At 46.6% G+C, this 12,080-nt stretch overlaps 1 protein-coding gene across 1 annotated transcript in view; it reads left to right on the forward strand.

Annotated features, from left to right (window-relative positions):
* Positions 1-1,510: 1,510 nt before the first annotated feature.
* Positions 1,511-12,080, forward strand: part of PTCH1 (patched 1) — a gene marked incomplete at its 3' end in the record, with an annotated part of 62,202 nt that continues 51,632 nt past the window's right edge. The window contains exons 1-2 of the mRNA XM_079548794.1: positions 1,511-1,720; positions 2,594-2,786. Of these exons, the coding sequence (XP_079404920.1) occupies positions 1,517-1,720; positions 2,594-2,786 (397 nt within the window). The 5' untranslated portion in view covers positions 1,511-1,516. The remainder of the gene's footprint in view (positions 1,721-2,593; positions 2,787-12,080) is intronic.

Below are 12,080 nucleotides of genomic sequence, written 5' to 3' on the forward strand. Positions count from 1 at the left end.
GAAAGAATGAACCCTAAGTTAGAGCAGGCAGTTGCTGTGCAGCTTTGACTCCTGCAAGCGCTCAGTTCTCATTGTGTTTTCCTAGCTGGACAGAGCGGTTTTCTCGCAGGAAAAGACGTCTCCTCTTTAGTTTAAAGAGGAGGGAGGCAGAAGAATCTGGCACTTTCCACCGCAGCATCCACCACCCTGTCATTATTGCTGTGAGCCTGGGAATCCAGCGCAGACCTCCCAGCATTTGTTGCAGCGCGAGGCCAAGGTGCCTCTAAAAGGATTTTCTTTTAAGGGCTTTAGAAATCGTTTAATTCTACCTTCCCCCCCGTTTCCCCTCTCTTCTTTAAAAGAGAAAAACATATTTCTCTGAGTTGGTGGCAAGAAAGTTCTCTGCATTGGTCTGCAGCATCCTGGACCGGGAAAAAGAAAGGGGGGTGGGGGGGTGGGGGGGCGCTAGAGGAGGGGAAAGAAAAAACATTCATGAAAAGAAAACGGAGAAAAAGGGGGGGGAGGCATTCCTTAATGGAAGTATTGCATGCAAAAGAGGCTGGATCTCTTTAAGGCTCCCCCTGAAGCTGGAGATGCACACACAAGAGTTGCCTGCCTGGGTGGTCTCTCTACTTTGGTGAGCTGTTGCTAAGCAGCTAATAATAGTCATGTTTGCTGAGTAATTTCTGCCCTTCCCGAGCCAATCGCCTCGCAGAAACCCAAGCCATCTGACAGCCCCAGGGGCGGGCTCTCCGCTCTTTTTTTTTCTCCCTCTCCCTCTCTCGCTCTCTCTCTCCTCTCTTACTCCCCCCCCTTCCACCCCTCCTCCTCTTTATCCAAATGGAGAGAGTTCTTTTTTTCTTCTTCATCTCATCTCTGGAGCCGAGGGGCTGCAGCTCGTCGCTGCCGCGCACACGCCGGGGGAGAGCACCAGGCAGCCGCCCGCCCGCCGCCGCGGCGGGGTCGAGCACGGAGCGCGGCGGGCCCGGCGGCCCGCGAAGAGCTGCCCGCCGCTGAGGCAGGATGGTGCGGCGCGGCCGGGCAGCGCAGCAGCAGCAGCAGCAGCCGGGGCCCGCCGTGCCGCCGCCGCGCCACCAACGCTGAGCGCCGCCGCGGACAGCGACTTCCCGGAGGCAGCGGCGGCCTCAGCAGAAGGAGAAAGGAGGAGGAGGAGGAGGCGATTTCCACGGGAGCAGAGGACAGCGCGGCCGCAGCCGGGGGGCGCCGGGGGTCGCGCCCGCTGGGCGCGGGGAGCGGCCGCCGTCACCTCGGGGTGCGATGTGGCAATGGGAGGCGCGGGGAGCGACTCGGCCGGAGCGGCCGCGGCGGCAGCCGCCGCCCCGCGCCCCGCGTGAGGCGGCCGCGCCGCAACAGCCTCCGCAGCCCCCGCAGCAGCAGCCCGCGGCCCGCAGCGCCGCCAGCCCCCCGCGCCCCCGTCGCGCTCCGCCGCGCCCCACGGGCCACCGGCGCTCCCCCGGACCCCCGGGCCCCGCCGCGGCCGCAGCTCGCTTGTCCCGCCCGCAGCGGCGGCGGCAACATGGCCTCGGCCGCTGACGCCTCGGAGCCAGAGAGCGGCAGCAGCACCGCGGGCGGCGGCGGCCACCCCGTTCGGGCGGCGAGGAGTGCCGGCGGCCGGCGGCGGCGGAGCGGAGGGACCCGGCGCGCCGCGGCGCACGACCGGGAGTATCTGCAACGGCCGAGCTACTGCGACGCGGCGTTCGCCCTGGAGCAGATCGCAAAGGTGCATTCACTCTCTCCCTCTTTTTCCGGAGCTCGGCGCTGGCGCTGCGTTTGGCGGCGGGGGAGGGGGTGGTGTGTTTTCTCGCGGGGGTGGAAGGAGGAGATGGGAGCGCAGCGGCCACCAATAAAATGCTGGGAAAAAAGAGAGGGACGGCTGTGACTCTTCAGTGCGGGAGAGAGAGCCCTCCTTTCCCCCGTCCCGGCGTGGCTGCACCGGGCGGCCCCCCCACGGCCGTGCTGCCTTTTCCCTTCCGCTCCGTCTCTGCGGTTCGCTACCGCCGTCTCCGGGTAGAGAGCTGTCGGCCGGCCCCTAGCACAGCCGTGCTTTTTGGGGCCGAAGCACGACTGCCCCGCAGTGGGGTCCCCGAGCGGAGGCAGCCCGTGCCGTTCTCTCCCTGCGGGCGGGGGCTACCACCGTCACAGCCGGCCGGCCTCAGCTGCGCGCACGGGGCGCGGATTCGGAGCGCTGCGTTCCGGGAGCGGCTCGCCGGGTTTTGTACGGAGGGAAATGGAAAAATAAACCCATATGGCTGCCCTCTTCCGTTCACAAACCCCGTAATGCGCGGATGGTTGCTCCGCTCCCTAACAGCTCGCACTGCGGCTGTATGCACTGGCAGCGAACCGTTCCTGATCCCGTGGCGTTGCCCACCACGTGGGTCCCGGAGCGCGGCTCGGGCCGGCGGAAAGCAGCATCGGGTGCAACTGCGCGGCGCTGCCCCCGGCATCCCGCGCCGAGCCTCCAGTGGCGACTCCGCAGGGCAAGGGGCTTGCACGCCCCACGGCAGCGCCAGTCAGGGCCGCGGGGCGAAAGCTAAGGGCCTAGGGGCCCCTGCCCGTGGGGTCCATCGCTGACTGAACCGCGCTTGCCTTGCAGGGGAGAGCTACCGGGAGGAGAGCGCCGCTGTGGCTGCGGGCGAAGTTTCAGAGACTGCTCTTTAACCTGGGCTGCTACATTCAGAAAAACTGCGGCAAGTTCCTGGTGGTCGGCCTGCTGATATTCGGCGCGTTCGCGGTGGGACTACGGGCGGCCAACCTGGAGACCAACGTGGAGGAGCTGTGGGTAGAAGGTGAGTGCGGGGCCCCCATCCCTCCCCGGCCCGAACCTTCCCACCGCCGTGCGCGGGGCTGAAGGCTGAGCGGGTAGCGCGCGCGCGGCGGTTGGGGCGGAGTGCGTCGGCCCCGGGCGGTGCGTACCAATTCCCCGCCCGCTGCGGGGGGAGGGTGGGAGGCGGGCCGCTCCCGTCGTGCGGGTGGGCAGCGGGACGGGGAGCCGCGCGGAGGGCTGCGGGTTTCCTTTGCGTGCAGCAGCGCGGCGAACGCCAGCGCTGCCGCCTTCTCGCGGGGGAGAGAGGGTCCGCGCCGGCGTCGGCGCCCCTCCGCCATCTTGGGAGTGCGTGCGCCCGGGGCGGGGGGAGGGGTCGGATTCGAGGAGCGCGGCGCGGGCGGCTGTGTGTGGTCCGGAGCTTGGACGGCGTTCAGCCGTGGGGGGAGCGGCTGTCTCAAGGTAAAACAAAACAAAACAAAACAAAAAAACCCCAGCAAAACTACAAGTAGGAAGGAAAAAAAAATATTAAAGGCAGACTGCCGAAGTGACGCTGCCTTCAGGCACATCTTCGCGGTCCCGGTTCGGTGACCCTTGTCAGGACGTGAAGCCGTGGTGACCCGTGCCGAGGCCGGCCCCGCAATGCCGTGTCTCCTTTCGGGGGAATGCTGTTGACTTAGCATCAGGTTCCTGCCGGCCGGTCTGAGGTAACGGCAGGCGGAGCCCGCTGGCTGCGGCGGCTGCGCTGGGTCTGTGTAAAAATCGCTCGCAGCAGAATTTGGCTTATAAAAGTTAATGAGAAGAGCTGCATAAATAATCGTTACTAAACAGTGCTCTGTGTGTGTAGAAGAGCCCTGCGCTGAGCCAAACACAGCCAAGCGCTGTTTTGGAAGTGGTCTGTGTAGCCTGTGGATGAATGATGGTGTGCAGCGCCAGGCTCTATCCCTGACCTGACAACCACGGTGGGGCCAGACCCAAGTTCATGGGCAGTGAAACCACGGCCAGTTTTCTATTATGGAAATGGTGTATAGCTGACAGAACTTCTTTTTGGTAGAAAAGCATGGTGAGACTGCTGCTCTGCAATGGCAACAGCAGGCACTGCCAGAGCCTCTCTTGCACACTTAGGGGTTGTCCTAGTCACTAGGTCCTGCAAGCCCCCGTTACATTGCAAACAACTTTTTTTGGTTAATTTTTATTTGGTCATGTTCTTTCCGCCTCTGCTTTCATTTAAGTGTTTGGTAGGTACTACTTGATCACAGTCCCATCCACTGTGCTTCGTTGTGGTATGCTGTGGGTTCTATTATGAGGAAGGACAATCCCATCTTAATGCCACTTGCTTTTCCCAGTAGTTTAGTAGCAAGAAACTGCTTGCTGGCAGCACCTACAGGACTGATCCAGCAGCAAAAGTGCAGTTGTCAACGAAGAAATACGTTCTCCATAATAGCTACTTAGTTCAGCTAGTGCACTGGTATCTTCATTATTTTCAGGGTTGGGAGAAGGGAGTCCCTTGTAAATAAATAAATAAGTAAGTAAAAATGAGCTGAAATTTATTTCTGAGGTTCTTATGGCCGAAGTGAACTCATTAGGCAGCTGGTTGTACAAAATTGACCTGTGTAATTTGGGTTTAGTTTTCATGTGAGAATTAAATAATGTAATATTAAAACTTAAATAAAGTTTAGAAACTTACTACTTACTTAATTTCTCAACTGCACAAAAAGGCAAATTTATTACAATTGACATTAGTCATTCTGCGTTTAATTTAGCTTACAAGCTTCCTGTTCTAGCACTGTGACCGCCAACACGAGAAGTCTTGCTAAGCTGTGGAGGTTCTATAACTGTTCTGGTCATGAACAAGGGTATTACACAAATAAACCTAATGAATAGCAATTAAATGTTTAGACACAGAAACTGCAGGCAGAAGTATGTAGTGAGAATTTGAAATGGGAAAGGTACAGAGGGAGTGGTATGGAAAACGCTCTTCTTCCATTGAAGGATTGGAGAGCAATGACTAAACTCACTTTTCTGAGCTCAGGACGCGCAGTCCTCACACCTTGAGCTTGTAGTTGTGTTACTCCCCTTGAAGTTATTGTACTAAGGCAGCCCTTAGACCAGTTTTTCTTTTAATAGAAGCAGTGGCTTAATTGCACTTTTAACTAAAAATAGCGACCTCACTGCTGTCTTTACCTTTTGTTTAAAAAGAGTTTGAATGAATTGGGCAATGTTGGGCAAATGTGGTGTATTACTTGAAATACATTTCAAGTAATAATTGCAATGAAAGGAGTTTTGAATTGCTACTGTAGGTTTTTTTTTTTTTTTTTTTTAACAGCTATTACTGCTGAATAAATGGTCAGTATTTTCGTAAAGAGGCTGATTTTATATGGTGCATTTCTGAATACCATACAGGTGGAACATAATGAGGCACTGAAGTTTGCTAGAAGTAAATGTTTGCTCTAAAACTGCAACACAATTAAAAACAGGAAAGTGAAACTTGAGCAAGTTTTAAGACCATCCACATTCCAAGATAAATGTTTCGTAGTCAGGGTCTGAAACTATTATGGCTGACATATTTACATAAGTAGTTCAGAAATGCATCTCCTAAGCAAACTTTCAAATAGAGAAGAAGCATCACAGATCTCCAAAACATTATTTCTTCAGTTTTCTTGTATTAGTCTTTCAGAATTTGTGCCAACACTCTTGGCCTTCTGTGAGCTTACTGATACCAAAGTAACAGGATTTCAGATTTCCGCTGAAATTCTTTCTTGGCACTAAGTGTTGCAGAGTAGCTTTATTTTATTTTGTTTTATTTTTAAAAAGTCAATCCTGCTCTGGCTGCTGTACAGAGCAGTTCATTTATTACTCTATGTCCCACAGTATGCTCTCAGTCTATGATCCTGTCTTGTAATCTGTTTCTGGCACCCTTGGTTGGGCCACATACCTTGCTCTCATTGGTAGGTCTGTCATCCCCAGTGCTGTTGTAGGATGCTCATTTTAGTTTCTTTAGCAAACAAATCCTGGACTGGCTTTTAAGTGCCAGTTCTGTTAGCTACAGTCTTTCAGGTTTGGTTGAACTGCTGTGTGTGGGTGTCCATGCATAAGACAGTTGCAGAAACTGTTTAGCATCTTTATACATCTTACACCCTTGAGAGAACAAAAAGGGCTTTGCATTGATCTCCTTTAAGACTGAATTTTGTTTGACACAGACGTGGTTTTAGAAACATCCATTCATAACTAGGAAGTGTTCTGGATGGAAAAGAAATCATGCCCATAACTGGTTATGTTTTCCGCTACCACTTTAGTAAGAACTCTCAGAGCCTGGTGTGCGAACAGCAGTCACACATGTAAATTTACTGCATCTGCTTCTGAAAGAAGGTAGTTTTGTAACTCCTGAGAAGATTTTGTTGAGACTGAATTTTTGCTACTGAGTATCTTGAATGACAATGACTGGAACATCTCCAATAGGAGAGATACTTTCATGTTGTTCCTTGATACTTCAATTTATACCACCATTGACTTGGGATTTTTCTCACTTTTAAAATTCCTTTTCCTTCGTTGAAAGGATCATGGTGTTCTTTCCTTCCTTCCTTGCTTTCTGCAGTTTTTATTTTATGCTGGCTGTAGCTCAGTTGAACATTTTCCCCCTAAAGTAATTTTCTGTGTGCTAGTCCTCTTTGCAAAACTAACTAAGGTCTAACATGAAGTGCCCTTTCTTCCAGCCACTTGGAAGCAAGAGAGTGGGTGGTACAAGCAGACATAGGAAAACTGTTACAGTCTGCAGGGAAGAGGAAATGCCACAGTGGTCATGGAGAAGTTTCAGCACTGATGCTTGTGTATAGTTAAAAATAAATAAAGTGTATAGTTATTGTAAGTGAATTAGCACCAAATGTGTAGACTGATGAAAGTGAAGTTTTGAACTATGTGTAAAATTGTTTTCTTTCACTCTAAAGGGGAAAATAACAACTGACTACTGTTCTGTTTGTGACTGACTTGTCTTAAAATACAGTACTCTGCACATGGAATGTAAGAATTAGATGAAGAAGAGGGAAGTATGCAAGTGATGAAGGAACCAGCGTATTTCTGTCAGTTATCAGTTTGTTTAACCCAGCAAAACCAAATGCGGGTGGAGAAGAAAGTTATTCTTAAGTTCTGCCTAAGACATCAGTTAACTTTAGACCAGGATTATCTGGAGAAACAAAAAGGAGTAGTAGAGGAATGGATCCTTGAGGATTTGTTGTTTCAAAGAGACAAATTTATGTGAGTGGGCTGAAGTAACGTTTGCTTTAATGTAGTAAGCAGAATTGACCCAGTCAATTGTAAGTCAGATCTTCCTTACACGTGTACACTCATTTGCAGCAGCAGAGGAGTGTTGTTTAGATGTACTTGCCTTCTTGTCACTGCAGCAGTTACTTCGCTGTGAATTTAGGCAGGATTTTGGTTGGCTGTGTGTAAGTCTGGAGATGTGTTTCCTGTCACATAACCCAATCCTTTTGTTTCATATGGACCCATGTGACATAAGACAATTGCTGATCTCTGAATTCTGTCGCATAGTGTTATATGTCAGTTAGGGTGTGTAAGGGTTCAGTGAAAGATATTTACTCAGAAATTTCCAAGTTAACTGTTTCATTTGAATTGTAGTGAGGTGAGGGTCAGCCTCTTCTCCCAGGTAAGTAGTGACAGGATGAGAGGTAGTGGCCTGGAGTTGTGCTATAGGGGAGGTTCAGGGTGAGTATTAGGAAACATTTCTTCTCTGGAGTGATGAGGTATTGGAAGAGGCTGCCCTGGAAGTTATTGGACTCACCTTCCGTGGAGGTGTTCAAAAATGGTGTGGATGTGGAACTGAGGGTCATTGCTAGAGGATGTGGTGCTGGTGGGCTGACAGTTCGACTAGATGATCTCAGAGGTCTTAATCATTAAATTTAATGGTTCTGTGATTGTACTATATGGTTTCTTAAATGCAAAAATAGTAGCGGTGTTTCCATATGACAGTTGAAGAATAGTTGTATATGCATTTGAAGAATATGTATATGCTTTTTTGGAAGTTTACTGGCCAAAATGAAGTTGTTCTTCAATCCATACTTCTGTTTTGAAGATTAACATCAAATTCTAGTATTTAAGCTTAATATGATGCTTATGGGTAAATACAGCAGGACAGTGGGCATTATATTCCTGTGGAGTGAACTTGCTGTGTTTTTGTATATTGAGTTGTGTTGAGAAAAGACATTTGAAGATTTTAATTACATGGTTGTATGATTGTTGTCTTTAAAACAAATAAAAATCACTGAGGCTCTCTGTCAAGTTCCATCTTGACTACACTTCCACATCACTGCTGGTGCCCATTGTTGGAAGGCTTATACGTCACAACCAAAAAAGAAGCTAGCTACAGTTTTAAAAATATTTTTGTCTTTGTTTTAGTGAAGGTATTGCACGTGGCCATTTTTGTGTCATCGAGAAGAAGGTGAAGGGAAAAATCCTGAACTCAGTGAACACACTGACAGAAGCTAGAATGACAGAAGCTGTGCTAAGGTTTACTCAGCCCCAGGGAACTAACAGAGGGCTCTTGCTCTACCTTTTCGAGGAAGTGCAAGAGGAGAGCCCTCTTCTGTAAATCTTGGAAACCACCTGGGTTGTAACTGCAAGGTCACATTGGTGCTTTCGCCTTTAAACTTCAAAGACCTTTAATTTACTCAGGACTTTAGAAAATGCATCATTGTTATTCTTTCCAAAAGTAACAGGCTGCAGCTAATATGCCAGAATGTGCCCTGTAGGTCCTTGTTTGGAAGAATCCATTCACTTCTCTATTGAGATTTGTATTTGAACAGTTGCAGTGCCTCACCTGCACCATTCCTCACCTCCTTTCTCTTGAGCTTTGAGTGACTTCTTGCTCCCTGTCATTTTGCCGGTAATGAACAGGGTGAGAGTCATTTCTGTGGTTCTGGAGAGCTTGGTGATTTCCATGCAGAAATGTTGGAATGAAATAGAATAGTTGAAAGCCACATTATTTTCATGTTGTTCACCATGCCACTGCAGCTGAGCTGGAACAAGGGGAATGTAGGTAAGCAGTAGAGCAGGTTCAGCTGTAGGGCTTTGCTGCTGTAGCTCTGGTGCACTTCAGAGATACTGTAGAACAGAACAGAGCACTTCATTTGGGAAGGACCTACAGAGATCAAGTCCAACTACCTCAGCTCTTCAGGGCCAGCCAAAAGTTAAGGTGTGTTTTTGAAAACGTTGTCCAAATAGTGCTTGAACACTGATGAGCCTGTTCTACTATTTGACTGTCCTCACAGTAGGCAGTTTTTTCTCAAAGCTCATCTAAACCTCTCTTGAAGTACTGTATGGATGAATGGTTTGCTGGTCTACAACTATCTTCCATTACCTGCTAAATAGACTGTCATTGGTTTTTGTTTGTCTTTTTTTTTTTTTTTTTTTTTTTTGTGGAGAACAGACCTTCCTTTCTCATTGCTCTTCAGCAGATGCTGTGTTCAGACAGTGAAGTGAAAAAGTTATGAGTACTTAAACTTGCTTTCAGCAGAGAATGCATTAAGGGAAGATCCATCACCTCACCCTGACTCCCATTTATTTTCTTTTTTTTGTGTGTGTGTGTGTGTGTATGTGTGCTTTTGTTTTCTTTTTTTAGTATGAGAAGAGTTCATCAGAGCTGTGTTACTAAACATCTGTGTACTCTACAGAAAGTAGTAATGTTAGATAGCGTGCACATAACGGTTCTTGACCACACAACAGTTGCAAAAGCTGTTACACAAAAGTGAATGTTTCAGTTACACATAACTATTAGGAGACTCCAAAGTATGACAGCTTCCAGATGTATGAAACGACCAATCCCTTTGTTTAGATTACACACCACAGCTGATGTCTAGATTAGTGCTGGCTGGACAAAGCTATGGGAGATTTGTCTGGTTTCCACAATACCATGTTTATATTTCATTTGTATTTCTCCTTCAAAGCTGACCTCCCTGTGACCTGTTGGAGTTCTGTCCACTAGAATGCTAGTTTTAATGTGTCTGCAACTGCTTTTCTTTTGGTGCCTAACAGAATGTGTTCTTATTTTGACACTTGGACATTTATATCCCTCTTTTTAAATTTCCCTTATGCAGTGAAATACACACTTCAACCTATGATCATCCAAGTAAACTGCGCTTATAAAGTTTTCTGCCCACGGCTTGCTTGCTAAGAATATTTTGATTGGTTGAAATAGTGTTTTGGTTATAAACGTCATGGGGCTGTCCCTTGTCAGGCATTTCTCTTGTCTTAAAAGTTCAGTGTTCCAGTCTCTGCACAGTGTTACTTCTCTGCACTTATGAAGGAATGGATATACATGGTTCTTGCTACTTTTCTTGGGGTTCAACAGGAGCAGGAGTATACAGTGCTTTACTGAAAAGTTAGTTCTTTTTGTCTATCATGTGGTTAGTTATACCAGTCATCCTCACTTACTTTCAGCTGACATCTGTCTTGTACAATGCAGGAGTTTGTATTTTGCTTGTACTTGTTAGTAATTCTACTTGGAAAAACCTGAATAAACCAGTAAAACTTTTATGGCTAAGTGGTTCTTTTATAGTAAGAAGTGTCAGGGTTCAGAAAGATAAAGGTACAAAACCTTCACTAGTACTTACTGTGTGAGTTGCCGTTGTTGATTTACTGGAGTAGCAGATTCCTGATATGGTGCCACTCCACGGAAAACTCAGCACTTTGGAGTGTGATTTCTGCATTGATAAGCAAAGTGGCCACCTTATTTTAGTGCCTTTGAAATCAAGGTCAGGAAAATGTTCTGCTCGTGTTTTGCATGATCTGTACTATTACAGCATGCCAAATAAGACTGATCAGTAGTGGGTACAAATAAGCTGTGCAGCATAGCTTATTTTTATCTACTAGTGTCGACTTGAAATAATCGTGGCCCATTTTTCACTGCACTAAAAATACATGGAGTGGAATTGCAAGAAATAACTTTGATTTCAGAATTTAAAAATATTTTTTAATTTTTCTTTTCGGGATGAACTTAGATTTTTTTTTTTTTTTAAATAGGAAAATTTAATATCCATAAGAACAGTTTACTTGCTGTTATTTTTCTGTTTTTTTCATTCAGCATCTCTTCAGTTGGTATAAACATCCAGAATTTGACAGACAAATGTTTTCTGAAGTAAAAAGTCCTTCATAGGAACTGCTGACTATATATATACATATATGTATATATGCATATATGTATATAAATATATATATACATACATATATATAAATATATGTATATATGTAAATAAATGTATATAAATATACATTTTGATGTATGGAGAATTTTAATTTTGGCTTTTTGAATGAATGTCTTGGCTTTAACTTCGGCTTGGTTTGGTGAAAGCTTAGTTATTGCAGTCCTTGAGCAAAATATATAAGAGGTAAGGGAATGAGCAGTACCATAGCCAAACTTTTTCAGCAGAGGTGCTGCTCCTTTTGAGAATTGTGCTGAATTTAATTTCAGCTTTAAATGTACAAGTAATCATTGTATATTTAAAGCATGTGTGTAGAGCTTATGAGCAAGAAAAAGCTAGTATTTTTAAGGTATGTGTGCAGTGTTTTACATGCATGTACCTGAAGCTGGAACTCAGCCCTTAAGCTGTAATAGAGTTTTCATTTACTAACAGTAAGATAAGTTAAAAGAAACAACCTTCTCTTGTTTACCTGTCTGATGCATTTCTGCTTTTCAGTCAGTTAAGTGCAACAAGCTAGAAATTATCAGTATTAAGTCAAGTTGTATGATTTTTTTTTCACCCCCCTTAAATCATTGCTTAAGGGCTTCTGGCCCCTAGCTCAGGAATTCTGCCCAAAAATGCCAGATGTATTACACAGTCAAGGATTGCAATGTAAATAGTGTTCTGTGCCATGAGAGCAGGGTGGTCGTCCTCCTAGTTTAAAAAAAAAAAAAAAGGAAAAAAAAAAACGTGTTATTTGTGTTTTTGACTGCACAGCCAGTATTTTGAGCTGGAAGAGTGCTGATAAATTAGTGCTTTGGATTGGCAGATACTATAACAACTAGAACTGAGATACTAGAAAGCAAGATGTGGCTTGGCTGAGGCTGCTTAACTTAGTCAAACAGAAATGTTGTAAGTAAAATAGTAAAGTAAAGGCTGTTGCTGACAGGCAGAACTCTTACCATGTTGTGAAAGCAGTGTTTTACATGTGGGAGGAACATGGACAAAGAATGGCAAGTAGGAAAGGCAGAGACATAAGGGTCTTCTTGACTTCATGCTGTGTAATGTAAAGACTGGATATGTTGCTGCACCTTTTTAAGTATAAACGTTGTGAAACTGTTCTTATTTTT

The sequence above is a fragment of the Tetrao urogallus genome (assembly GCF_951394365.1).
Source record: "Tetrao urogallus genome assembly, chromosome: Z".
Lineage (NCBI taxonomy): Eukaryota > Metazoa > Chordata > Aves > Galliformes > Phasianidae > Tetrao > Tetrao urogallus.